Consider the following 27,665-nt stretch of genomic DNA (forward strand, 5'->3'; position numbering starts at 1 on the left):
TCCCGGACCGGGGCACGAACCCGTGTCCCCTGCATCGGCAGGCGGACTCTCACCCACTGCGCCACCAGAGAAGCCCTGTTGCTCTTTTAAAACAAGCATCATAGGTGCCTTTGACGTCCCTAGAGCCATTTTTGAGGTTATTTAGCACCGGTTCTGGTTCTGGAGCATGTCAGCTGTACCTCCACCTGTGGCTCCGGACAAACTGATCCCACTGGAAATTTTATCCTATTCCAACACTGGACGGTCAGCGTTTGTTTGCCCAGTTCGTATTATCGCCACAACTTGACTTCTCGCTGTCCTGCTTTCAAAGTTATCTTTAAAAGATTTGTTTTCAGTGATGGCTGATACTTAAAATTGTGAGGTCATGCCCTCAGGAATAATTACTAGGAGTGTGTTAAATTTCTCTATCTCCTTTTCAAATGGTTTTATCAGGTTACCGCCGTCAGCATCTAAAACTGTCACTGATGGATTATCACTGTCACTGGTGGTCCAGTGGTTAGGACTCGCTGCTCTCACTGCAGAGGGCCTGGGTTCGATCCCTGGTAGGGGAAATAAGATCCCACAAGCTGCGTGGCCAAATAAATAAATAAAACTATCATTGATGAAGGTTATTTCAGGATGTGTCTTCCTTAAACAGTATTTAACATTGATTGGATCATGATGTCTTCGGAAAAAAAATTTTTTGGAGGCAATTGGGGAAATTTTAATATGAACTGTGTACCGTGTAATATTTTGAGAATATTATTTTTCGTAGGTGTGATCATGGTGTTGTAGGAGAGTTTAGGAGATCCTGCTGGAAGTATTTGGGGGTGAAGTGTTGTGATGTCATGTGGTTGGCAACATACTTTCAAATGAGTCAATGAGAAGGAAAATGGAGAGGAGTCGAGATAAAGGCCAAATGTGGTAGAATGTTTATGCGGTAAAATGTTTACAATTGGTAAATGTAGGTGATGGATATAGAAGGGGTTCATTGTGGTGTTCTGGGCACACTTTCCTGTGAATCTGAAAATGTTCACAGTGAAAAGTCGGACAATAAAAAAAGACTTTTTCTCCTTCAATATTATAAAACATTCATCCGTGTTTACTTCAAGACTTTTATATGTTCATATTTTACACTTAAATTTATACTGAATTGAACTTATTGTTGGCATAAAGAGGGATATATGGCTGTCACTTAATTTGAAGTGCTACTTTATGTTCAATTCTTTAATTTTTTAATACATTTATTTATTTATATATTTATTTTATTTATTTGGCTGCGTTTTGTCTTTGTTGCTGCACACTGGCTTTCTGTAGTTGCGGCGAGCGGGGGCTACTCTTCGTTGCGGTGCGCAGGCTTCTCATTGCGGTGCCTTCTCTTGTTGCGGAGCACGGGCTGTAGGCGCGAGGGCTTCAGTAGTTGTGGCACGCAGGCTCAGTAGTTGTGGCTCGCGGGCTCTAGAAGAGTGCAGGCTCAGTAGTTGTGGTGCACGGGCTTAGTTGCTCCGCGGCATGTGGGATCCTCCCCGACCAGGGCTCGAACCCGTGTCCCCCGTGTTGGCAGGCAGATTCTTAACCACTGAGCCACCAGGGAAGTCCTGTTCAATTCTTTTAATTCTGTTTTTTTTGGAATTTCCATTCTGTTGTAACCATACTGGTTTTCTGGTGTAATTTTATGGCATGTGTTCATCTCTAATAAGGCAAATCTCTTCTCTTTTTCTTCCTCTTCCAGAGTTTCTTAGACTTTCTGATGCCTTTATTCCTCCAGGTGAATCTTGGAGTAAATACATCAAGTTCATGATTAATTTGAATTTTGTTAAAATTATAGATTAATTATTTGGGCAGACTTGATGTCTTTATAATATTTAGTCTTTTAATTTCAATAACCTAGGATGTCTCCGGAGAGCAAAGAATCCTTCAGAAGTTCAAGTGACCATCCCAGAACTATTTTGTTTGTTTAAGTTAGCGTTGTATTATAGAGTAGGTAAATATATTATTTACTTCAGTTTTATGAGATACGGATGCAAACATGACTAAGACAGCATCACTGCCGCTCAAAGAGTTCACAGTCTTACAAAGAAGCATAGTTTAAATAATGTGATTCTGTGGGAAAATACAAGCATTTACAAGGGACAGAAATACCATAAGGGAGCGAGTATGTATTTGATTCTGGCTGGGATGGGCAGGCTCCCAGGGGGAGTGATGCTTGCCCAGGAATGTAGAGGAAAGCGTAGGCATTTGCCAGGTAGCCAGGCTACAGTGGGGTATCAAGTCAGAGGGCATATAACAGATATGAAAGCGTAGGGACCTGAGACAGTAGGGCATGTTTCAGGGCACCACAACTGGCTTCATGTCACTGGGAGATAAAGGGAGGGTGTATTTTTGAAAGATGAGGGTAGAGTAAGGGGTATGGGGGTGCAAGATGATACACCAAGAACTGGGGACTTTATGCTAAAGGTAGAAGGGAGCGGCAGGGAGCTTTTAAGCAGAGGTGTGATAAGGTCGCATTTGCCTCCTTGATGGGTGGAATGGCGGAGGGGTTTGGGCAGCCGCATCAAAGCATCGAGTGAGTTGGAAGCTAGTGCTAGTTTCTCCTTGTGCGAATTAACAGCCTGAGTTAAGCAAGTGCCAGCAAAGATGAGAGAGAGGCAAGATTAGAACAATGTTAAGAAGGTGAAATACACACAGGACTCGATTTAAATATTTTCGACTGTGAAGGAGAGTCGTAGTTGTACAGGATGTATCTTGGGTTGGTATCTTGTCAAGTTTTCGTGACGAGATACATGTTAACTGCATAACAGTTTATGGGATTAAGAAGATGACTCATCAGTTGCAAAACGCTCCAGATAAGTATGTAACTGTTCTGTAAGTGGAAGTGGTTGTCACTGTGGCAGTGTTCACAAACTCAGTCTTTGTCAATTGATCCATACATATTTTGGGAAGTCAAACATCTTTTCTGGGCTTATTCTTCACCATTTATTTTTTTATTTATGTATGTTTGGGTGCGTTGGGTCTTCATTGCTGTGAGCAGGCTTTCTCTAGTTGCGGCAAGTGGGGGCTACTCTTCGTTGCGGTGCGCGGGCTTCTCATTGCAGTGGTTTCTCTTGTTGTGGAGCATGGGCTCTAGGCACGTGGCTTCAGTAGTTGTGGCTCGCGGGCTCTAGAGCACAGGCTCAGTAGTTGTGGTGCACGGGCTTAGTTGTTCTGCAGCATGTGGGATCTTCCCGGAGCAGGGCTCGAACTCGTGTCCCCTGCACTGGCAGGTGGATTCTTAACCACTGTGCCACCAGGGAAGTCCATTCTTCACCTTTTAAAAAGGGGGGTTGAGCTTGATCTCATATGCATTTCTGCTCTGAAGTCATCCTATGCAATTTATTTTCCTTCATACATCCGCTTCTATGTGCTCTGGGTTGTGCCAGGTTTTGTAGTTTATAGAAATAGAACTATGGCTCTTGTCTTTGACAAACTAGTTTTGATGGAGAATAACTCACAGCACTCCTACTGAAAGGAAGTAACGTGTAAGAGCTGATGTGTTTACAGTACAGCATATAAACTCACTCATGCATTCATTCCCTGCTCTCATGATGTTTGCACTCTACTGGAGAGACAGTAAACCAGTTAACAAGTAAACATACAGTCGACTAAATGGTGGAAAGTGTCACAAAGGTCCACAAACCAGGGAAGTGTATGTGTGGAGGGTCTGATTGACTATTTCACATGATGTGACAAGAGAAGCCCCTCTTAATCGAATGAAGGAGAAGTGAGAGCCTCTCGGAAGTGAGAGTGAGTGAACCATATGGTCTGTGTAACGTAGGAATGTGGGGAAAAGCGTCCCGGGCAGAGGGAACAGCAAGTGCAAAGTCCCTCGGGTGGGAGCAACGTGGCTTACCTGGGAAGAGTGAGGAGGCTACTGTAGCAAGACAGGTGTGTGTGTGTGTGTGTGTGTGTGTGGTGGGCGAGTCCACTGGTAGAGGGAGGGGAAGGGAATTCAGGGCCTTGAAGGCCATTGTTAGGGCTTGGCTTTTCTGCCATCAGAGCGTGTCAGTGGGGGTGTGATATGATCTGACCTGGGTTTTAGAAGCATCACTCTGTTACGTGAAGGTCAGGAGCAGAAGAAGGGAGAAGAAGGTTAGGAGGCGGCTGCAGTGATCCTGGTGGGAGGTGACTGTGGGCTGCACCAGGCGTGGTAGCAGTGGAAGCGGTGAGAAGTGCTGAGGAGGTGGCATTTACCATATTGATCCTGATATCTTCCGTTTATGGAGATGGAGGAGACTACGTGAGACATCGCTGGAAGAAAATCTAGAATTTGGTTTTGTTCCCATTAAACTGAAGATGCCTATTAGGGCATCAAAGTGGAGGCGTCAAGAAGGTAGTTGGATAGATGAGTCTGGAGTTCAGAGGGCAGGATCAGGCTGAAGATATACAGGCGGGATCTAAAAGCCACAGCTTGGCTGTGATGGCCAAGTTAAAGGCAAAGAGTAAGTTGGATGGAGGTGACTGGGCATTAGGGCGCTGGAGGTCTAGAGGAGATGAGGAGAAACCAATGAAGGGGACAGAGAGGAGGACCGGGGAAGTGGCAGAAAACTAGGAGAGTGTGGTGTCCCTGAAACCAAGGGAATAAACTGTTGTTGAGAGTGACCAGCGGTGACCTAAGATGTTGAATGAGAGCTGAAAATTGGCCAGTGTTGAAGTGATGCGGCACGTGGAACCCGCCGTCCTGCTCATAATTTTTTTTCCCCATTAGATACTTTTCACTGCAAGATTTAGTGAGTTCTAAGCATTTTCACATAAGGCAGTCATTTCTTTTATTTATTTATTTATTTTTGGCTGCGTTGGGTCTTCGTTGCTGCACTCAGGCTTTCTCTAGTTGCGGCCAGCGGGGGCTACTCTTCGTTGCGGTGCACCGGCTTCTCGTTGCAATGGCTTCTCTTGTTGCGGAGCACAGGCTCTAGGTGCACAGGCTTCAGTAGTTGTGGATCGCTGGTTCTAGAGCACAGCCTCAGTAGTTGTGGCGCACAGGATTAGTTGCTCCGCAGCATGTGGGATCTTCCCGGTCCAGGGCTCGAACCCGTGTCCCCTGCATTGGCAGGCAGCTTCTTGACCACTGCGCCACGAGGGAAGTCCCCGATAAGGCAGTCATTTCTGAGGGCAGTTTGTCCTTGTGACTGGCATGCATATTTATTATTAGTGGCAGTATTCATCGTGGAGAATGTTGTTAAAGCGTCGTCTACACTGCCTCCGCCTCAAAACTTGCTTATTCGTCTACTCATTCATCCAAGAACTAAGTCCCAAAAAATACTTACGAAGCGCCTGTCTTACGGCAACCCAGATTTCCCGAAGGTCTGATTTCTCACGCGCGGGACTGTGCCTTCCTTCCTCGTGACACCTGGCCTCAGCGTCCCCGCAGTGGGGTTTTTCCAGCCTGCAGGGTCCAGCCGCAGTTCTCAGCGTCCGCCCCTAGAGGCCGGAAGTCGGGCAGCGGGCGCGTCCCTCCCCCGCCTGGGAGGGAAGCTTTGGAAGATCCAGAGAGATATGCAGATGAGGTGGGCGGGCGGTATGTAGATGAGGTGGGCGGGCCGCGTGGGGTGGGCAGCCCGAGTCGAGGTGGACGGCCTGCGTGGGGGGCGGTATGTAGATAAGGTGGGCGGGCGGTATGCAGATGAGCGGGCGCAGAGCGGCCGGCGGTCGCGGGGACTCGAGGCGCCGGCCCTTTCTTTGACTGGAGCGGACCCGCCGGACGTAGCCGCCTCGCCAGCCGGAGCCGGCGCGAGCTGCCGCGCGGTGGACACGCCGTCCGAGGCGGCCGGTCGGCCGCTGCCCGAGGCCGCAGAGCATGGGCAACCACTCGGGGCGACCCGAGGATCCCGAAGCAGGTCGGTGCGGCGGGCGGGGGGGTCGCCGCACCCCCTCCCGGCCGGGCGCCCTTCCCCCACCGCCCTGGGCCGGAGCCGCGCTGCCCGCGGGCGCCGAGGGGCGCGGACGGCGAAGTTCTCGGGCGTGAGTCCCGCCTCTGGAATGCGCGCCGGGGGTGGTGAACTCACCTGTGCCCGCGCCGCGACGGGGAAACGCCGCCGGCTCACCTGGCGCCCGGGCCCGCGGGCGGGGGCGGGGGCGGCCGAGGGGCCGGGGTCGCCCCCGTGGCCGCGTGGGCAGTTCGTGCGGACTTTGTGGGCACTGTCCGTGTGCGTGTCACACACTTTCCAGAGTCCTGTGGAAGGTGGCGGCCCATCAGCAGGTCTGTTAACTCATCCTCAGACCCGGGGCTGGATTGTGACTGTTTCTTACTCAAAATAGCCAGTGCTTATTCTGGGATTCCGGCGCTTCTCCGGCTTATCAAATTTTTATTTGCGCAGAGATTGGGCGAGCTGGCTGGAAGGCAGCTGGCCTCTGGTTTTCATCTCCCGTTGGTCATTCTGACCTCCTAAGCAGAGTTAGATGCTGCTGACCGCGGGGTCGCGTTTACAAACAAAACAGAACATTTCTGTACTGTCACACACGCAAACGGGGTTTCCTTTAGCCCCCAAAAGTACATCTTGGCCGGTTGGGGAGAGATGGTCCACCAGGGACTGGAGTCCTGGGCTGGCAGGTGACGGGTCTGTGTTTGTGGGACAGTCAGAACTCGGAATACTTTTTCCAGCGGGTGATTTTTAAATTTGAATTTGAATGAGGAAATGGAAGCTCTGAGAGGTGCAGCGAATGGTCCAGGTGACTTATCCGTCGAATTGGAGGCAGGGCCGTTAATTAAGACCTGGATCTCAGCCTCGGGTCACTGCTCTTCACTCACCTTGGCAGGGAGGCCAAGCAGGGCCAGGCCACATCCTTGAGGCTGGGCGGAGGCGCGTGCCTCCCTGGCAGCTGTGGGACATTGGACTGGTATGACAACCGGGACGGAAAACTTTGCCTCACAGGGAGACAGACCGCGAAGAAGAACTCTAGAGATGGGGTTACTGCATTGATTACGTAGGGGTGACTTTCTAAACTACACAGCACTTATCCAAGCTTCTTTGGGCAAAAAATAGCCAACATTTGCAAATTAGTGCAAATTTGCCTGTGTCATAAACAGCCCTGTGGTAAGCTATTAGGTGAAGGATATGTAACATTTTTTTTTTTTTTTTTGGCCGTATGCGGGCCTCTCACTGTTGTGGCCTCTCCCGTTGCGGAGCACAGGCTCCGGACGCGCAGGCTCATCGGCCATGGCTCACGGGCCCAGGCGCTTCGTGGCATGTGGGATCTTCCCGGACCGGGGCACGAACCCGTGTCCCCTGCATCGGCAGGCGGACTCTCAACCACTGCGCCACCAGGGAAGCCCCGGATATGTAACATTTTAAAAACACCTCTCAGTAGTACACACTTGCTCTGTGTATTATTTCTTTAGTGTCAAAACTGTGAAGAGACTGTGCCCTTTGTTAGAGTTTTTAAGAGTTATTCGGGTGCTTGTGTTCCGATTTCTAAGTGACCTTTTTATTTTTTTAATAAATGTATTTATTTATTTACTTTATTTTTGGCTGCGTTGGGTCTCCATTGCTGCTCGCTGGCCTTCTCTAGTTGCGGCGAGCGGGGGCTACTCTTCGTTGCGGTGCGCGGACTTCTCATTGCGGTTGCTTCTCGTTGCGGAGCACGGGCTCTAGGCTCTCGGGCTTCAGTAGTTGCAGCACACAGGCTCAGTAGTTGTGGCTTGTGGGCTCTAGAGCGCAGGCTCAGTAGTTGTGGTGCACGGGCTTAGTTGCTCTGCAGCATGTGGGATCTTCCCGGACCAGGGCTCGGATCCATGTCCCCTGCACTGGCAGGTGGACTCTTAACCACTGCGCCACCAGGGAACTCTGATGGATAGGAGATGAAAAGGACACTTTATGCCAGTGAGTTATTTTATTGCATTTTTCAGAGTGCAAATAATTTCAGAATGGGAACTCAGGCTGATTTGCTGCGAGTAAAGATACCCAATTAGAAAGTCTTAGGAAAGACTGTAATGCTAGAATATTGTTGGCTGAAAGTGTGTGTATAACTTTAGGTGATCTCCGTGCTGTGATGAAATGCTATAGAATGCGCCAATGAGATCCCGGAAATGAGAGTTTAGTTAAAGATTAACGAACCCTCAATCCCTTTTGCCACCTCGCCCACACGGGAAGTGGCGGTGCCTCCCACTGGCAGGTGCGGTGCATTGGACTAGCATCAGAGCAAGTGCTGTGGTGGGTCATCAGAGCAGGGCCCAAGGGCAGGCAGTAGAAACAGGCAGACGAGGCAGAGCGACAAACGCCCAAGTATGATTTTCACACCCATCTTCTGTCGTGTCAGTTTTGTCCTCTGAGGCGCAGACCCTTAAACAGAATCAGGAATGAAGGAGGGTTTTCTGAGGGGAGACGGAAGGGGTGGGAAGCAGGACCGGGCCTGGAAAGCCTGTGGACCATGATGCAGACGCACCACCTAGGAATGGAAAAGGAGGGAGCAGCAGGTGTGGGCAGAGAACCGCGCAGGTCCAACCAAGTCCTGGCCAGCTGCCCGGAGCCCCCAGCAGACCGCCCAGCAGAGGAGCCCCCGCTCGGGCAGTGATGGCCAGTCCTTGGTCCTCGTGCTGGAGGCTGCCTGGGAGGAATGTGCCTTAGGCCCAGAAGCCAGGCTGAGTCCCAGCGGCGCTGACAGCTGGAGTGTCAGCTAACCCCAGCCCTCGCAGCTGAACGCCGAGGTCTTTGTGGAATGGAGATCCAAGTGGCGCACCTCCTGGCTGACTCCCTCGGATCCCTGACCTCGGTTACTCGCACAGGGAGGGGCTATGAGAGGGTAAATGAGGTAAAAGCCCCATCTCCAACCCCTACCCCACCCCAGCCCCCTCTGCGGGCAGGCCTGAGGCAGAAGGCGGTTCTCAGCTGCTGCTGCTTTTCTAGCCTTGGAATTGGCTGCTGTGACAGCAAGAGTCTCTTTTGTGGGGTCTGCGATCCTCTGAGATGAGTCACTTTTACTGTGGTGTTACAGGATGGACAGGAGAAATGAATCAAGCAGAAGGCATGAAAGTTTGAGGGCAGCTGGAATCAGAACGTGTTGATGACCACACCTCTTAACTTCCTAAAAGATCTCAGTTAACAGTCTTTCAGTTTCCAACCAGGTTGTTGGTGCCTGCAAGTCAGAGAGGGCTGCTGGGTGTAGTCGCGCAGGTTGCACACTGTTCAAAGACAGCTGGGAATAAAGAAGCGAGTGGGCCCAGGTGGGGTTGTATCACTCCAGAGGAAGGGGTACCATTTTGCCATTTTATGTTCACACAAAGGTACCCAGTATGCTGAAGGAGGTGTTAGTTTCTACTTAGGGTTAGAAGCTTAGAAGGCTTTTCCCAGTCTCACAACTAGCTGATATCTGCTTAGTCTTTGCTTTAAATTTGCATGTATGTGTTTAAACAGTGGCTACCAGTGATAGGAAACAAAAGTAAAAGCTTCTACCCACACTCCCTCAGGTTCCACTCGGTACTGGTTATAGTTAATGCTAACTGTGGTTAAAGACGAATCCCAAAATAGCCCCTTAAGACAGTAAAAGATGATTTCTCGCTCAGCCCCCAGTCTAGGGGGAGGTGGGGGCCGTCCAGGGAGTTGTAGGGTTCTTAGAGGCTCAGGCTGGGGAACATCGTCTTCAGGGTCTGGCTCCCTGGTTGTGCTGGCTCTGGTGGCGGTCAGGAGAGGGGAGAGGGCATGAGGTTCCTGCGGGGGCTGGTGGGGCCAGGCCTGGACGGGGTGCCCCTCATCCCTACCCGCATTCCACCGGCCAGGCTCGGGGCTGGAAGGCAGCTCACTCTCAACCACATCTGTGTCAATATTTTCTTACGAAATTTTAGTCAGAAAAATGGAAAGATATATATAGTTAACAGCCATAGACCCGCCACGTAGAGGCTACAATTAACATTTTGTTACATTTGCTTTATCCTTCTATTCATCCTGCTATCCATCCGTCAGTCCCTCTTATTTTTTGATGCATTTCAAAGAAATGGTGGTTATCTCTGTAATTCTACATAATATGCTATACCTATGCTATTTCTTGACCTATTAGCTTTGAAGGCTGTCTACTAACGGTCACTGTGCAGGGTGAGGAATTCAGCACATTTTTACTGCTGTCTTCCTGTCCTCCCCCAGTCCTGCAAGTCATACTGAAATTTTCTAAATCTATTGTTAGTAAAGTGTTAACGGTGGAATACAGTTGTTGGTGTTTGGTTGTTCGCTGTAAAATTCTTTTAACTTTGCTCTATGAAATTTTCATTCAAAAAACAAAAATACTAAGGAGATCTTTTATTATTTACCACTTGTATTTCTTGACGGTAACCAACTTTAAACAGTGTCCTTGGCTGGGTAAAGGAGGATATGCTGTCTCTAAAGTTCTTCTGCCTTTTCCCCTACATCTTCCATACCCTATCCTGGCCTACTCTCAACCTTTATTTTTACCTGGCTAGAACATTCTGTTTCCTAATCAGTATCCTTAAATCTTCTGTGCATGTTTGTAGGTTGATTCTAAAAATTGAAAACCAATCAACATTTAAAATATTAGGATCCCATGTATATTATGTGCTGGAAAATCAGGTAGTGCATTTAGATGTAGAAGAGAAGGACATGCAATCTTAGGTCATTTAACTTATAATCTGTGACAGACAATATTACTTTAAAAGAAAAATAGAACGAGTAAGGAGATTGGAAAGTAGTATAGTTATTTATTGATACTTTGAAAATTATCTTAACATGGTTTTACCCTCTTATCCACCTTCTCGATTTTATGGATTGTCGTGGAGAATTCATTTTCTTCTTAGAGACACAAGGCATGGTGGTTGAGAGTTTGGGCTCTGGAGCCAGACTCCGTGTTCAAATTTTGTCACTTAGTAGCTCTGAGACTTTGGGCAAGTGAGTTAAGCTCTAGAAAAGGGGATAGTTGAACAACCTACCTTATAGGGTTGTTGTGGTCATGAATAGGTTGAAACACATGATGGGTTAGAATAGGCTCACACGTCACAGAAAGTGCCTGGTAAGGTTTAGTTGTTACTATTCTAGGCCTTCTGACTTAATGTTTCCGTTTGGACTTGGTTGCCTTTTGGTCCTGACTCACTCTCAGGACAGACTGCTTCTTGAATCCTTTTTCTCTTTTCCTGCGTTCCCTTTGCTTTGGCTGGAATATTTCCTGTGATTCTCTCTGTTGCTGAACTTTTATATATTGTATCATCTCTACATTCACATTTTTCTTCCAGGTTTCCTATTGACTTCTAAAATTTCATCAACTCTGTTTTCTATTTCCAGTGTATTTTTTTGTGCTCTGTTTTATCTTATTCATAGCAGTTTAGGGTTTTGAGTTAAGGGAGGAGGGGAGTGGAGTTGGTAGGAGGGCTTGAGTAAATGAGTTAGTGGCTTCTCTTGTCCTTAGTTTTAGATTTCAAGGATTCATCAGAGTTTTTACAATAGTCACAAAGAAGAGAATATAGCATGCATTTTTCTCAGATGTATTTTGTTCCATAGAAGAATTTCAGAGTGGAACTAGTGTCCTGAGAGACATACTTGGGAAAATGCGGCCTTTTAGGATTAAAAAGATGTGTATATCAAAGATCAATGATAACACATAATTTAAAAAAAAAAGGTGAGAATATCAGATGTATTTGTTACTATAATAAATGTGAATGGGTTAAACTCACTTAAAAAAAGAGCCTCCTCCTCTAGATTAAAACAAAAAACAAAATATATATGCTGCAGAAAATCATATTCAGATGTTAGTTTGATTCTTAAAATTAAGTCAGTTAAAGTTGTGAATAATAAGAAACGAATTCTAAAGAAAGCTTTCAATTCAGCATCTTGTTATTCTATTTATAACTCAAGTAAAATTTAATAATCATTATTTAAGGATGACTTATTAATCACTATTTGATTAGTATTTATTAACCAAGTGTTCAAACTTGGTTAATAAATTTTAAATATTTTAAATTGTGTTTATTTAATATATTTAGGTACCTGTTAAAGTCTGACTGACAAGTCCAGATTTTAGAAGTCTTATACATTTAATAATTATTCTTAAAAATATAGTGTTTCTTAAGTCCTCTTATACATCCCCAAACACTCACACATTCTCTCTTTATAGGTGCGTGTATATAGATGCACACTTTCAGTTACACATTTTAAATTAGAATCTTGAGGCTGACCGGTAACTCTTGGTAGGTCCAGTTCTCTTAAACATTAAAACACGTAATTCCAAAATGCAGGTATTTCTTAATACATAATACTATTACTACTTGTTAAATTATTCTGAATATTTTTCTCCTTGATTCTAACCTCTCAAATTAAAATATGTTCACTTAAGTGTTTTATTCCAAATAATAAATGGTATTGGGATTTCATCCCATATAATTTTGGGGTTGCCTTCTCAGTTTGCTGAGGTTTTTTAACCAACAGAGATTTCTGGCAGGAACAGGGACGGGATTCTTACCCATAGCAGCCAGAGCACCTTTTGCTGTGGTTGGGGCACATTCTTGAGCAGTTGGGTTTGCGCCCATGCAAAGATAATCCAGGAGTGATGCACTGACTCAGCCTTTATCTGAGGATATCTCTCTTATGCCTTCAACCTTACTGATAGGGTAGAGAATTCTAGGTTCAAAATCCTTGTAATCTCTCTGTGACACTAACTTCAAAACTTGAAGAAGGAAGTGGTCATAATGCCCATGTACCTTAGATTCAAATTACATTTTACGTAATTCCTGTAGCTCCGGACAGCAGTCTGAGACCTCCATTCAAACGGCCGGCCAGCCGTATCACTTGATTAGGGTTTGCGCGTCTTTGGGACTTAAAATATGTAGACGTTTTCCCATCTGACTCAGAAGACCTTTGACTTGATACAACTCTGCCTGCTTTTCTTAACACTTGGTCTCTTAAGGCGGTGTCTTTCTTGATAGTAAAGCAAAATATGATTTAATTGTGGCTATCGCTCACGCCTCTGCCTGGCTTACAGCTGACTGTAGTATCATTTAAAGACACACACCACAGAGTACCTTAAATCAGACAGGACCTTCTTTATTGATAAAAGTACAATTCCAGAAGAAAAAGTAGCAGTTACAAAATGCAGTATACTAACTAGCAAAACCGTGGAAGTGATTAAAGCAAAAGCTATTAGAAATGCCTGGAAAAACTCACATGTGAAATGAGAGACTTCAACCTGTGTCTTACAGTTTTTCTAGATTGTTCGTGGAATGGTTAAAACATTGATCTGTTCTAGACCAGAAAGAAAACCTTATTACCATCTCTTAAGGGAAATTTTACTGGTCACTGTGTGATTGTAAGGCAATAAAACTGTAGGAATAAGAATTGAAAATTTAGGGCTTCCCTGGTGGCGCAGTGGTTGAGAGTCCGCCTACCGATGCCGGGGACACGGGTTCGTGCCCCAGTCCAGGAAGATCCCACATGCCGCGGAGCGGCTGGGCCCGTGAGCCATGGCCGCTGAGCCTGCGCGTCAGGAGCCCGTGCTCCACATCGGGAGAGGCCACAGCAGTGAGAGGCCTGTGTACCGCAAAAAAAAAAAAAAAAAAAAAAATTGGAAATTTAAAAACTTAATCCATCTGGGTACAGCATGGTGTGACTATAGTTCATTATAATGTATTGCACATTTGAAAGTTGCTGGGAGGGTAAATCGTTTTGTTGGTGACCAATGGTAACCAGACTTATTGGAGTGGTCATTTCACAGTGTGTACAAATATCCAGTCATTATGTTGTATACCTGAAACTAATATAATGTTGTTTGTCAATTATACCTAAAAAGAAAAAAAAAACTATTTGGAAATTGACGCAAATAGGAACTGGAAACTATAATTCACATCCTTTAGAAAAATAGTTATGAAATACTTCATAAAGTTACAAATAGCAAGCAAATTCATTTCTCTGAAAGCTTTTGTTATCATAAATGAAGTGCAGAAAATTAGAAAATAAACAACAAAAGATATCTGGGAAAACAGGAGGGAGTTTTTTTAAAGGGGCAGAAATTAATGAAGTAAATTATGACAGCGTCTGTTCCCCCTTCTCCTACCCTCAGCACCTGGCAGGTGGCCTGGCACATGGTTGGCACTTAGTAAATATTTGTTAAATGAATCTATGAATTAACAAAAAAGAAAAAAAAACGCTAGAATTGAAAAATCTAAGAGTAGGTCCTTTGTTAAAACAATGAAGTAGATAAAGCTGTAGTTAAACTTAGAACCCCCCCCCCACAAATACCCCAAATTAGTAATGTAAGAATGTATGTAATCAGAGATGTGGAGATTTTAAAAAAGAGAAAAAAATAGAAATTTTTGATGAAATTGAAATTTTCTAGGGAAATGAAATTACCAAAATCAATTCATGAAGTAATGAGATACTTGGGCAGAAAAATAATCTTGGAAGACATCACAAAGTGACTTAAGAAAAAAAGCTCCAAAAAGAATCCTGAACCCAGATGGTGTTATAGGCAGAGTTTTTCAAAGATCAGAAAAGTAGAATTTCTGTGCTATTTAAAGACGTCTAATGCATCGTTTCCCAAAGATTATTATATTACAGAAGGTGCAGATAATGGTTTAAGGTATATACTGATGACTAGTTCTTATTTTAATAATTAAATTAAAATGTGATAGAAAAATTGTAACTGGTTCGTTGAATCTGTGTTGCTTAGGACAAGGTTAGATTTTTTAAAAAGTGAGTCGATATTAAGTTTATGCAGAAAAATATTAAATATGTAATAGGACAGGTAAATGCAAATACAGCCAAAAATGTAAAGGTGATACTCAAATAACAGAAGCTTGAAAAATACTCCAAAGTACATAAAAGGTGGAGAGCGTTTCAATTTATTTTGACAGAAGCAGTGCTAATACTATCAATGCTCATCCTGATACCAGAGCCTTTCAGAGAGAGAGGAAAAAAGAAACCCAGAGGACAGTATGGAGTGCACATCCCGGCTGAAATATAAGCCAAATTTACTACAGCGATGCCTTTTTAAAATATTATACCCACTGGTTAAAAAAAAAAAAAAAGGTTAATTCCAAGAATGCAATAATAGTATTATATAAATAGAATTTACAACATCAGTAAATTTAAAGAGGAAGAAAATTCATCTTACTGTATGTCAGTAATGCATTTAATAACACTTAACATCTACCTCATAAACATTTAATAGGAATGAATGGATTCTTTCTTAAGATAATAAATAAAATGGTCTGAAAGCCACACACACACCATGCTTAACAGGAAACTAAAAACATTCCTTCAAAGGTCAGGAAAAAAACAGTGGTGCCCATAGAGGACGTTGTTTTCAGATAGACTAGCCAAGGCAGTAAGATTTTTTTTTTTAAGGTTTATTAAAAATGAGACAAAATTAGCATTATTTATAGAGACTGTAATTCTTCTGTTATAATAGCCAAGAAGATCAACTGAAAAACTATTAGAACTAGTGAGAATACGGTAAGGTAACCAGCTTGGAAATGCACGTATAGTCCTATATGTGCGAACATGCGTATATGTGCGTCCATGTGTGTATGTAGATGTGTGTAGGACCGTAGCTTTCTTTAAGTTAATGATAACCAGAAACAAGGGTTTATTAAAAGGTCACATGCATGGCGTGAGCCTGGGGAGAAATGGGTGTGTGAGGCCCTCTGTGATGAGCTGTGAGCTCTCCACTCTGAGCTGCATGCTCGCGATCACAGGATGGATGTCCCCTGTTACACGGAGGAATTATCCTTCACATATTACAGGTTCTAAGGTCAGAAACAGTTGCTGAGTTTTGTAAAATGCCTCTTGGGCATCGCTCTTGAGATTATGATTTTTCTTTTTAGGCAGAATAATGTGATGGATTTGAAATTTTTCACCTTATAATGAAATTTTCAATCAGGTTTTTCTTAAATCCTCCTCTTGGAAAAAAAACCTTTTTAACAGGAAAGGTGAATTATCAGTTAAAGCTTTTCTTGGTCCCTTGTTGCTTGTATGTAAAACAGGGTGTGTGTGCAGGGTTTTCTGCTGCCTTTAACATTCTGTGACTTTGGGGATGGGGGAGACTGGGATTTCACCTGGGGAGTGTGTTGCCCGAATGTGCTTTAGGTATGAGATTTCTAGTCTGTTGAATCCTGTTTTACTTTCTTTAAGTGTTGTTATGGCTCCAATCAGCTGAGACCAGACTGTGTAGTAGTATCATAGAAGCAGCATTAAAACGTGGAGAATTTCGAAGGTTTCCGTGTATCCTTATGAAGACCTTAATGGCAGCTGGCCCTTGTATTGCCAGGGAATTTTTGAATTCTCAGGAGAAAGTAGGTTTGATATTTCAAAATTAATGCGGTTGGCCAAATATTTAAAATTGAGGTTAAAAAAATCATTTAATGTTATGAAATTCAGAAAAGCTTCTTTCACAGAAAGAGTTTTTCTGCATTCCAGACCACTACAGAGATAAGCCAGATATCCTGGGCTGAGGACTCCCTGGGGGGCTGGCCAGGACATTGCCCCCATCGTCTCCTTCCCTGCCTGTCACAGAGGCTGTCCCCCTGTCATAACTCAGATCTATTCGTAAGTATTCTCTCACCAGTGTCCTTCTGCCTCTGCTCATTTTGTAAAACCCGTGCTCTGTTTCTCTAGTCTTTTCTCCTTTACCCCTTATCCTCCCTCATTTCCAGCTGCTTGTTCCAAATTAAACCTAATTACGATGAGTGTTAAGATTAGGGGTTATGATCAACTTGGAAAGTAAAGTCATAAGTTTTGACCTGAAACTATATCCAGGAAAGAACCAGTGCCAACCACCTTCAGAGCCCTTGAAAATCCCCTTTGTTTTATCTGCCAAAGAATTCATCTCCTTCCTCTCAATGGTCCTGCTTTTCTCTCTGGCACCAGTAGCCACATTAAAAAACAAAACAAAACAAAACAACTTGGAAGGTTAAGTTATCAGCAGTCTAACCTTCTCTTCTGATTTACAAACAGATGAACAAAGAGCCTATTCAGAGGCTCACATGGGCGTAGAACTATCATGAGCATTATCTGTTTGTAGTTTTATTTTGGTCTCTTCTGCTCTCTTCAGTCTGAGTGTGTTACAGTGTGGCAGAGTTGCGTGGAATTACACGCTTGCAAGCTGGGCCAGAGGTGTGTCAGAAGAGCGTCTGTTTGCAGGTTCACAGTGTTGGGGAGGGGCGTGCCTTTGTGTGTGTTGTGTTGTGTGTGTCCCTCACAACTGTCCTGGCATCCTAATCTTCCGTGGCTTTCTGCTTTTGTGCTTTCTGCCTATGTGGGGATTTTCAATCAGTAATTCTAGGCGATTAAGAAAAAAGAAACAATGAAAATGAAGAGATAACAGTGATTCCATTTTAATGTAATCTGTACATTAAAACACCCTCTTCTCTGTAATAAATTCTGGCATCCAGAGTCTTATGCTAACCACTTCGGATACAAAATCATCCCCCAAAGTGTTACCAACGTCCTCCTTTTGTTTACTCAGGTCGCCACTGTCCATGTCAATTCTGTCCCCAGCCTTGACTCTGGGGTGCCCTGGGGCTCCTTGATGGCTGTGGTCAGTCCACACGGGGTCATGTGCTGGTCACATTCTGGACTCCCCCCCGTCACTTACCTCTTGCCGCAAGTGTGTTCCCACGCACCTGGAAACCAGTCACCAAAGCTGCCAGATGTGTCTAAAGCAGAGGTGCTTCTCCTGTTGATGAATGTGTGTGAAGTTTAGGGCACAGACATGTTTACCATCTCTGGAGATCACTTCTTGTTCCCGGTTAATGACAACCCCGCAGGAGGCTGAAGGGCCGTCCAGGTGAGCCTTAGCCGGGGCCTCAGTGCGCACCTGTGTGGTCACGTGCCGTTCCTGCCTAAGGCGTGTCCTCTGTGTCCCGTGACCCACCTGCCCCTGTCCTTGCCCCTCTCCTGGGTTGCTCCTGTCACAGGACTCACAGCCCGCCGCGCGTTACCCTGCCTGCCACCGTCCCAGCTAACGTCCGCCGCCTGCCCATCGGTTTACTCTTATCTTCACCGTCAAAAGTGCCGCCATTGAGAAGATAAACGATACCTTTAACCTTCTCCTCGTGCTCCCAGGCCTCAGCTCAGATGTGGCCTCCCCAGGTGGACCTTTCCCCACCAGCCCGGGCAGGCTCCCTTCTCCCCCCGGGGGTGGGGGGCGGGGAGGGGGGAAGATTCTTTGTGTGGCCGGTGAACGGCCCCCGGGGCGGGGCGGGGCTGGGCTGGGCTGAGCCGGGGTTTCTGCGGAAGTAGAGAAATTTAGGCTTCTTTGCACGAGAGGACGGGACGGAGCAGGGCCAGGCCGGGAGGAGTGAGACAGGAGATGCTTAGGTGGGGTGGGGGGGCAGGGAGGGAGGTGAGATGGAAGAGGAGAAAGAGAGGAAGAAACAAGGGGACATGGTCTGTGTGGGAGGGGGTAGTTACTGCTGTGATCCTGGGCAACCTCCCTCAAGGAATTCTAATCCCCTCTTGCCCTCAAGGCTGTAGCATCAGATTTTTTTTTTTTTTTTTTTTTTTTGCGGTACGTGGGCCTCTCACCGTTGTGGTCTCTCCCGCTGCGTACCACAGGCTCCGGACACGCAGGCTCAGCGGCCATGGCTCACGGGCCCAGCCGCTCCGCGGCGTGTGGGATCTTCCCGGACCGGGTCACGAACCCGTGTCCCCTGCATCGGCAGGCGGACTCTCAACTACTGCGCCACCAGGGAAGCCCTGTAGCATCAGATTTAAGTGCTTCAGAAATGAGACAGTCACTGTGCACGATGCAGGGAGGGGGTTGATTATACACGGATTGCGTGAAATAAACTGCGTCTTCTCTCGGTGATAGGTCGTATATTAGACAGAGCCCTGGATTCAGAGACAGACGCTGGAGGTTCATTTCTCCATTTTGACCCGGTGGGTTTTCACGTTTGGTCAGATGAGGGCCTGAGCTGTATTCGTGATGCCCTTTCCACCTTTTAGAAGAAGTGCATGATTCCACAGGATGCTTTGGAGATGCCAGACTAGAAGGCATTTTGAGTTTCTAGAGTACTGTTTTTTTTCCCCAATTGCAGGCCAGAAAGGAAAACTTCCAAATAAGGGTGCATGAGCTACTCTGGGAAACAAAGGGAAATCATACTAAAATACAAGTCTAGCCTTTGCCTTGGCATGAAAAGAATGCAGACTGCTGACTGACCTAAAGGTTTCTGTTTTATTTCATATTTAGGTGAAATGGGCAGCTTTGACCATTATTCCCAAAGAAGTTGCAATTTAGACTTTAAAGATGTTTGCGTAATACCGAGTGGATTATATTATCCTTGAGAGCCTGGTGCTCACTTTTATCTGTGAAACTGCCATGCTTCATTGTCTGTGTATCAGGAGCAGGGCCTGAAAGCCAAATTTAGAAAAACTTAATCTAAGCCCACAGATGTTGACAGTAGACGTTCAGTCAGCGCCCCACCTGATAACCATCCCAAGCGTTGCTGGGTCACTTCCCCACAGTGTAGCCGTCTAAACAGAAGGAATGGTCCAGTGATTGTGGTGATTTGACTCACTGGGTAGCACCAGACGGAACCGTCAGGGTTACACCCAAGGATGAGAAGCATGTGATGTCGAGGGGGATGAACAAAGCCGAGTGCAGAGTTGTGTGTGTACCGATGATGTCTTTGTGGAAGTACGGTCCAGAGGATGTGGATGGGCAAACCTCCTTTACTTCCGGAGCGTCTGGAAGTTTTCGGATGGGGCCTGAGCTCCCCGTGTCATATTTCCCTCCATTCCCTTTGGCTCCTTACTTTGCCTTTCAGACCTTTATTTACCTGTGTGGATCTCTTGGCAGTTGAGCTTTTGACCTCTGATTGAAGAAATTATAAGACGAATTAAAATGAAATAAGACTTGGGACTTCCCTGGTGGCGCAGTGGCTGAGAATCTGCCTGCCAGTGCGAGGGACACGGGTTCGAGCCGTGCTCTGGGAAGATCCCACGGAGCGACTGGGCCCGTGCGCCACAACTGCTGAGCCTGCGCTCTAGAGCCCACGTGCCACAACTACTGAGCCCGCGTGCCTAGAGCCCGTGCTCCACAACAGAGAAGCCACTGCAATGAGAAGCCCCCACACCACAACAAAGAGTAGCCCCCGCTTGCCGCAACTAGAGAAACGCCGTGCGCAGCAACAAAGACCCAGCGCAGCCCAAAATAAATAAATAAATTTATATATTAAAAGAATGAAGTAAGACTAACTTAAAAGAAAGGTTATTTTAAGATCAAGTAATTAAATGAACACACTACACACGTGTAATGAGGTTTTAACGGATTGTTCTGGTTGCTTCCGGGGAAATAGGCCCCGAGACAGAGATTTGTGTGCAGCAGGTTTATGGGGGGGTCCCCGTGGAAACAGTACCTGTGAGGGGGCCACGGAAGTGGGGTGGCAGAGGGGGAGTGATGCAGTCACAGCCGCTGTCCGTCAGTCCTGGGGGAGCCGGAGCTGGGACGGTCCTCACACTAGGCCCACACTGAGGCCGGGTGGTCAGACCTTTGTCGTCCCCCATCAGCCAGGGGAAGGCCCCAAGGGAGAATCTGTTTCCTGGCGTCTTCCAGCAATCTTTCATTTCCTTTACGAATTCTGCCCCGAAGGGAGCACTCTGATGTCCTGAAAGCCGATGAAGATCACCCGGAGTTTTCTTCCTTAAAAAGTTCACTCGCGGGGAGTTGGCTCCATGCTGACCACAGGTCCTGCCCCACAGGGACTGGCTGACTCAGGAGGTCAGCGCGGAGCCTGACTCGCTCTGTTCCCCCTGGGACACGTGTGCCGGAGGCCCTGCGAAGTCACAGGCCTGGTGATGCCTGGCAGAGTTAAGACATATACATCTGGGCCCCGGTTCCCGGCACAGAGCCCCGAGACCAGTGGAATTTCTGAGTGATGGGGTGAGGGGAATGTCTTTTCTTAACTGTAACGAGCTCCTTCTTCCGTACCTGAGGCCGGGGCTGGTGGCAGAGGGACCAGCGGGCGGGCGGTCCGTCGGTCAGTCGGAGGTTTGGGACCCCTGGGGCGGGGAGGGGGTGTGGAGGGGTTTCACCACCAATGGCCAGGGATCCCATCAATCTTGCCTACGTAGCGGAACCTCCCTAAACTCCTCACCGTGGGCCGTGGAGCTTCCGGGCTGCGGAGGGCGTCGAGGTGCTGGAGGGGGTGGCCCCCCTGGATGGGCTTCTCTTCCATCCAGCTGTGCTGAGTCGTGTCGCCTGCAGTAAACCGGTGATCTACCTGTTTGCGGAATTCTGTGAGCGGCTGTAGCGCATGATCAAAGCTGAGGGGGAGGCTGTGAGACCGGTGGTCCATAGCCGGGTGGTCAGAAGTACAGGCGACAACGTGGAACTTGTGACAGCACCTCCGGGGGGTGGGGGGAGGCGATCTTGGGGACTGAGCCCTTACTTTAACCTGTGGGTCCCGGGTTAAGTCCAGGTAGTTAGTTGGGGCAGAACTCAGGCGGCTGAGAGAGGCGGCCGGAGTGGGGAACCCACCCTTCTGGGGTCGGCTGTCGGGGCAAGTGCAGCGGGGAAGCAGGGTTCGTTCTTTCCAGCCAGGGGCCTCCCCACATCCTCCAGCTCAGCCTGGCACCTTCGCTGTGGGCTCGGCACCTCTATCTGCAGCGCCCCCCGGAGGATGGGGAGCCCCCAGTCGGGGCTAGTCATTCCTAGGCTCCCCCCTCTAGCACCCTCGTCAGACGTCGGAACCCTCCCTCCTGCCCCTGCTGTGGGCCAGCCCGGCTGGGCTGACACCCCTGGTGGTGCTTTGCCAGGTAATTGGTGATCCCTGAAGTCCGTTAACCCTGTTCTTTATCTCAGGTTAATTTTCTCCAGTTGCTTTCTTCTTACCATCTGGCTTTCCTACAGTGCTTAGGTTGGTCTCGCTGATCGTCCTCCATGTCTCTTAATTTAAAAAAAAAAAATTGGGCTTCCCTGGTGGCGCAGTGGTTGAGAGTCTGCCTGCCAATGCAGGGGACACGGGTTCGTGACCCGGTCTGGGAAGATCCCACATGCCGCGGAGCGGCTGGGCCCATGAGCCGTGGCCGCTGAGCCTGCGCGTCCGGAGCCTGTGCTCCGCAACGGGAGAGGCCACGACAGTGAGAGGCCCGCGTACCGCAAAAAAAAAAAAAAACCAAAAAACCCCAAATTGTATTCATCCCATTATCCTTTTTTCTCAGGATTCGGAGTGACTTTCCTTAGCTGGTCTTCTGACTCACGGACTGGTTTTCTGTCGTGGGTAGTGTTGCCAGGCATCGGTATTTAGCACCTGAAAGCAGTCTTTCCTGAGGCCAAGTTTTCCCCTTAAAGGAAGGTGTTTTCCTTTCAGATTTTACTGAAAACAGGGAAGGGAGACTTTGCAAAGATGTGTTTCCCCACTGGCCTTGCCTTGTAGTCTGGGAACCATGACTGATTTACTTCCGGGGGGTCAGTGCTGCTGCCGGCCTACAGTCACCCACCTCCCTTCCACCGGCTCTCCTGACCAAAACGAACACTTCTTACAGGTCCTGGGGCTTCTCTGACCACTGTCAGCTCAGGTCCTCGTGCGGGGAGTGTGCGCTGGACTGACGGACTGGGCGGACAGACTGGGCGGGGGTAAGAGGGAGGGCTGGATGCCTGGGAAGGATAGACCCCAGGCAGCATCCCCGCAGCCTTCAAACAGCCCCTTTGGCATCAGGCCGCGGGGTTTGCGTCCCCGTGTGAGTCGGACTACGCAGAAAACAGAGCTGCACCAAGCATGGCAGGTCGAATAGAGAATAGTCCTTTAATAAGTTCAGCCTAATTTAAAGCATATTTATTCCCTGTGTCTTATGCAAACGTGCAAATTCCTGCCGGTCCCTCAGTGTGTACGCTGTTTCTTCTTAATATTCAACAGCCTGGGCTCTGGAGCGAGAATTCCTGCATTCTTATCCTGGCTTCCCTAGTTACCAGCTGGGTGGTCCTAGGCTGGTTGCTTAATTTCTTGTTTTGTTTTCCTTCTCTGTAAAATGGGGATAATAGCACTTCCTTAAAGAAATTCCCAGAACGACGTAATGTTCTTAGAACAATGCCTGGAAGGGGGAATAAGTTCTCAAAAAATGTTAATAAACATTAACAAAAAAATTAGCAATAAACTTGAATGTCTCAGTAAATGTTAACCTCTTCTCTCTCCTCCTTCCTCTCATTTTCTTACTTATTTCCCATCGTTTTCCTCGAGGTAGACAGTGGTTCGTTTATCACCTGATGTTTGACAGAGTGTGTCCCCTGTTGCCCTGTCCCCCCCTCCCCCCTCCCCCCCCGTCCCCTCCCCTCCCCGTGCCCGCCCCAAGGTGCTTTTGGTGTGGTCAGGAGTGTATTAGTTTCCTATTGCTGCTGTAACAAATCCACAAACTTATGGGCTTAAAAGAGCACAGATTTATTTGCCTATAGTTCTAGAGGTTAGATGTCTAAAATCAAGGTGTTGGCTGGGCTGCATTCCTTCTGGAGTCTTCAGGGCAAATCTGTTTCCTTGCCTTTTCCAACTTCTAAAGGTCACCTGCATTTTCCCTCCACCTTCAAAGTTCTTCCTGCAGCCTCTGGTTCTATGGTCACATCTCCTTTTTCTGTCTTTGACCCTCCTGCCTCCCTCTTACAAGACCCTTGTGATTATGTTGACCCCCTAGATGATCCAAGATAATCTCCCCGAGTCAAGATCCGTAATCTCATCACTCCTGCAAAGCCCCTTTGCCGTGTGACATATTCCCGGCCCCGGGGGTTAGGAATGGACACCTTTGGGGCATCGTCGTGTCTACCACAGGGAGGAAGACACACAGTAAACCTCGTTATGGCGCCCTCCCTCCACACTGCTGCCCTGAGCAAAGAGGTGTGGAACCCAGACCAGGAAGCAGTATTTCTTCCTGGGGACAATGGGGAAGTTTTCACAGAAGAGGGACATTCGAGTGAGTCTTTCAGGATAAAGAGGCCTTTTGGGGGTGGAACGGCCTTTCGGCAGGGGGCACAGCACCTGCCAAGAAGTGGAGCTGTGCGAGGATGCAGCAGTGTTGAGGGCTGGTTAGCTCTTTGTTGTTGCCAGAGCATTAAGGAGGGATGGGAGGCAAAGATGTGCAGGTTAAAAAGGCAGTGTGCTGTGGTCAGGGGCTTAGAATGTACCCCGTGGAGAGAGGGGAGCCCGTGCAGCTGTTCTGGTAGTTTTTCTTAAAATACAAATGTCTTGTCTGATTACGTAAGTAATACGTGCTCATTTTATAGAAAATGAAGAGACTAAAGAACTGTGTCCAGACAATAAAATCACTCATAATCCTGCCACTCAGAGATCATGACCCTTGACGTTTCTGCGTGGTGTGGTTACTGAGCCTTTTTGATACGCACTGTCACACAGTTAAACCGTATTGTGTATTCAGATTCACGTCCTGACTTCTTTACTTAACACTGTATCATAAAGTTTCTTTGTGTCATTAAATATTCCCAAATATTCTTAACGTCTCCGTGATATTCTCTTGTTATGTATTAATGTGTCTAAGTTTCTGAATATATCCTTAGGCTAAATTATTAGATAGATATTTCCTTGGCCAAAATATAAGATCATTTGTAAACCTCTTGATAGGTATTCTGTGTCCTTTCTGGAAGTGTTAGAAAATACATGCAGCTGGGTAGGAGGAGAGCGTTGGTCTCATGGTAGCCTTGCCAGTGTTATTCTGATCCTAAATGATTTCTCCTAATTAGATAGGCAAAAAAGTATTTCATTGTTTTAATCTGTGTATCTCTTGAATTTCATATATTTATTGGTTATTTTTTCTTGTGATTTGTCTATTCCTGTCTTTTCGCAATGTTCCGTTGGAGTTTTAGTATTATTCTTGTTTATTTTTTGGCATGTGAACACTGCCAATCTATTTCTGTTCTATTGTTGCAGATAATTTGTACAGGGTTTTTTTTTTTTGGTAGTATATTAATTATTCAGTTTTTTGAAACATAGAAGTCTTTTTTTTTCCATTGTGATTTCTAGCATTGTTTCTAGGCTTAGAAAGATTTTTCCTTCCCAAAGGTCAGATGTTTTGGGGTTTCATGTTCGCATTTTTTAATATTTATGTCTTTAATTCATTTGGAATGTACTTTGACATATGTTGTAAGAAAATGTATTTAAAACATTTGGCAATTATTCCAGCAGCATTTACTGAGCAAAATTTCTTTTCCTCACTGATTTGAATTTTCCATTTTTTATCTTATGTTAGACACTTGTATATTCTTGGATATATTTTCTGTTCTCTATAGTTTGCTCGTTGGTTGTATGATTTTAATTGTTGTAGCTATGCAGTATCTTAGTATCTGACAAGACAAGTTTTCTTCATTGTAATTTTTTTTTTTTTACTGTTTTTCTTATTTATTCTTCCAAATGAATATTTGAGTCACTTTAGCTGGTTTCCAAAACATCCAATTTGAATTTTAGCGAAATTGTATTACTCTAGGAGGGAATTAGCACATTTTCCAGTATAGAGCTTTTCCTTCTAGGAGTGTGATAAATGTCTTTAGTAATTCTCTTTTGTATTCTCTAGTAAAACTTTTCACTTTCTTCCCATTAAAGGGAGAAATGAATTAAAGGTGATGTGTGTTAAGATCGGGTGGTTGGGAAAATGGTGATATCAGTAAGAGAGAGAGAGAGACAGAGGCTGAAAACAGGGACTTCCGGAGGAGGGTGTGAGAGACAACGTGAAGAATTCACTTTTAGAAATGTTGAGTTTTAGCGCATGGGCACATCTGAATGGCTCTGCGTCTTCTGTTAAGCTGCCATCGATTTGTGTAGGGGAAAGTGGTTGCTGGTCGATGGAGATGGTCTAAGTACCTCCCTCCCCGCCCCCCACCCCCTAGGGATGCTTCCTTTCCTCCAGGAGGGTGGACAGCCATTCTGGTATCTTTTACAAGTCACTGTACAGCAGGTGCGTTTTGCTGTCATCCCTGCTGTGCTGCCCTCAGTCTTTGTGGAGTCCTTTCTGGGTTTCATCCTCTTAACTGTTCTGTCTCAGGATGGCACTTTTCAAGATGATGGGATGAGATTGGCTCCTCCCTAATTTCTGAAATGCTGGTGTACTCTTTGTTGTTTTATTACATGCTGTTTATTTTACTGGGTTTGTAGCTTCTTCTGTCTGCTCCACTTTCTTCATCTGCAAGTCCACCAGCTCTGTTGGGATGGCCTGTCTTCACTGCTCCTATTGGTCTGTCCTCAAGACCCAGCTTAGTTGTGATCCCTTCCTTGACCATCTCCCCTGACCCCCTGGGCTGGACCCAGTGCCCTTCTGTGCTCCCAAGTCTCTCTTTTTACCGCACTGTATTGAAAGCACCTCTTTGGTATCTGTTACATACGTTCTGGCATCAATACCATGTACCAGGGTGCTTGGCACATACAACATATTCAGGAAAGCTTTGTTAAAATGCATATAATCTGGGACTTCCCTGGTGGTGCAGTGGTTAAGAATCCGCCTGCCAGTGAAGGGGACACGGGTTTGAGCCCTGGTCCGGGAAGATCCCACATGCCTTGGAGCGGCTAAGCCCGTGCGCCACAACTACTGAGCCTGCGCTCTAGAGCCCGCGAGCCACAACTACTGAAGCCTGCATGCTGCAACTACTGAAGCCCACGTGCCTAGAGCCCATGCTCCGCAGCAAGAGAAGCCACCGCAATGAGAAGCCCACGCACCGTGACGAAGAGTAGCTCCCGCTCGCCGCAACTAGAGAAAGCCCGCGTGCAGCAAGAAAGACCCAATGCAGCCAAAAATTTTTTTAAAAAAGCAAACAATCTGAGCTACATTCATGCCAGGACATAGATATAGAGAAATTACACAGGTGGTTGGAAATCTTATAGCTGGAGATTAATATTTGGGAATCATTCACATGGAGTGGCTGTCTGACACTTCAGAGGCGGGTTATGGAAAAGGTACAGAAAGGGAAGAGCAGAGTCAGCACTCCTCCCCAGCAACCCCCCCTCCTCCTCCCACCCCCACCCAACCCATCTCCTGCGAACCTTATTTACGTCTGGAGTCTGGGGATGGAGATGGTGTATCTCAGGCCTGGTCCCATCTTCTGGCCACTGCTCAGGACACAGGCGGTTTTCAGCACAGGAGGAGCCGCAGCGTGTCAGGTAGAACAGTGCCCTCTGCCCTCCCTGCTTTCAGGTAGAACAGTGCCCTCTGCCCTCCCTGCCTTCAGCCTGGAAGGGGCCCCGGGTCCTGAAGATCCCAGGAACCTGGAGCGGGCAGGAGCTGGCCGTTGGGAAGGAGCACGTCTCCTCTGTTTATTCTCAGAGACGTGAGCTCAGACGGAAATGTTCCCCATGGCTGGGTGGAGGGGGTCCCAGTATGCCAGCCCGTTCACTGCTGGGTTCCAGCATGAAACTTGCTCTGTGTGATGAGTTGCCGCTGCCCTAGAAGCATTGCTGTGATTGGATGCCGGGGGCCAAACCCTTTTTTTTTTGCAAAGAACAAACCTGTTCCACCTTAAGAGAGATTGAATAACTTGAGCTGGAAACCTCAAGCTGAACATTGAGAATAAAGAGACAGAAGAAAGCATTCACCAGAAGAAAGTGATCACTCTCCAGGAGTTAGTATTCCTGATGAAATACAGAGGATCACAGCCCCTACTGAGAACTGAATTAGTCTTCTGGAAGGAGTGGCTTGTAAACACAAAGATACTGTTATCACGAGGTGAATAAGGGAAGATGCTTGAGGTCAACCCAGGAGACCTGGTCATTGAACACTAGGATTTCTAGCAGGGAACAA

General features: G+C 46.7%; 1 protein-coding gene across 3 annotated transcripts in view; it reads left to right on the top strand.

The window, feature by feature from the left end:
* SPECC1 (sperm antigen with calponin homology and coiled-coil domains 1) overlaps positions 1-27,665 on the top strand; it is a 183,475-nt gene that overhangs the window by 41,192 nt on the left and 114,618 nt on the right. The window contains exon 1 of one of the 3 annotated variants that reach the window (XM_060133595.1): positions 5,689-5,852. The exons of the other annotated variants lie outside the window; for them this stretch is intronic. Coding sequence (XP_059989578.1) covers positions 5,813-5,852 — 40 coding nt within the window. The 5' untranslated portion in view covers positions 5,689-5,812. Of the gene's footprint in view, positions 1-5,688; positions 5,853-27,665 lie in introns of those variants that run through there. 3 annotated transcript variants of the gene reach the window in all.

This window comes from Lagenorhynchus albirostris, chromosome 20, assembly GCF_949774975.1.
Source record: "Lagenorhynchus albirostris chromosome 20, mLagAlb1.1, whole genome shotgun sequence".
Taxonomy (NCBI): domain Eukaryota; kingdom Metazoa; phylum Chordata; class Mammalia; order Artiodactyla; family Delphinidae; genus Lagenorhynchus; species Lagenorhynchus albirostris.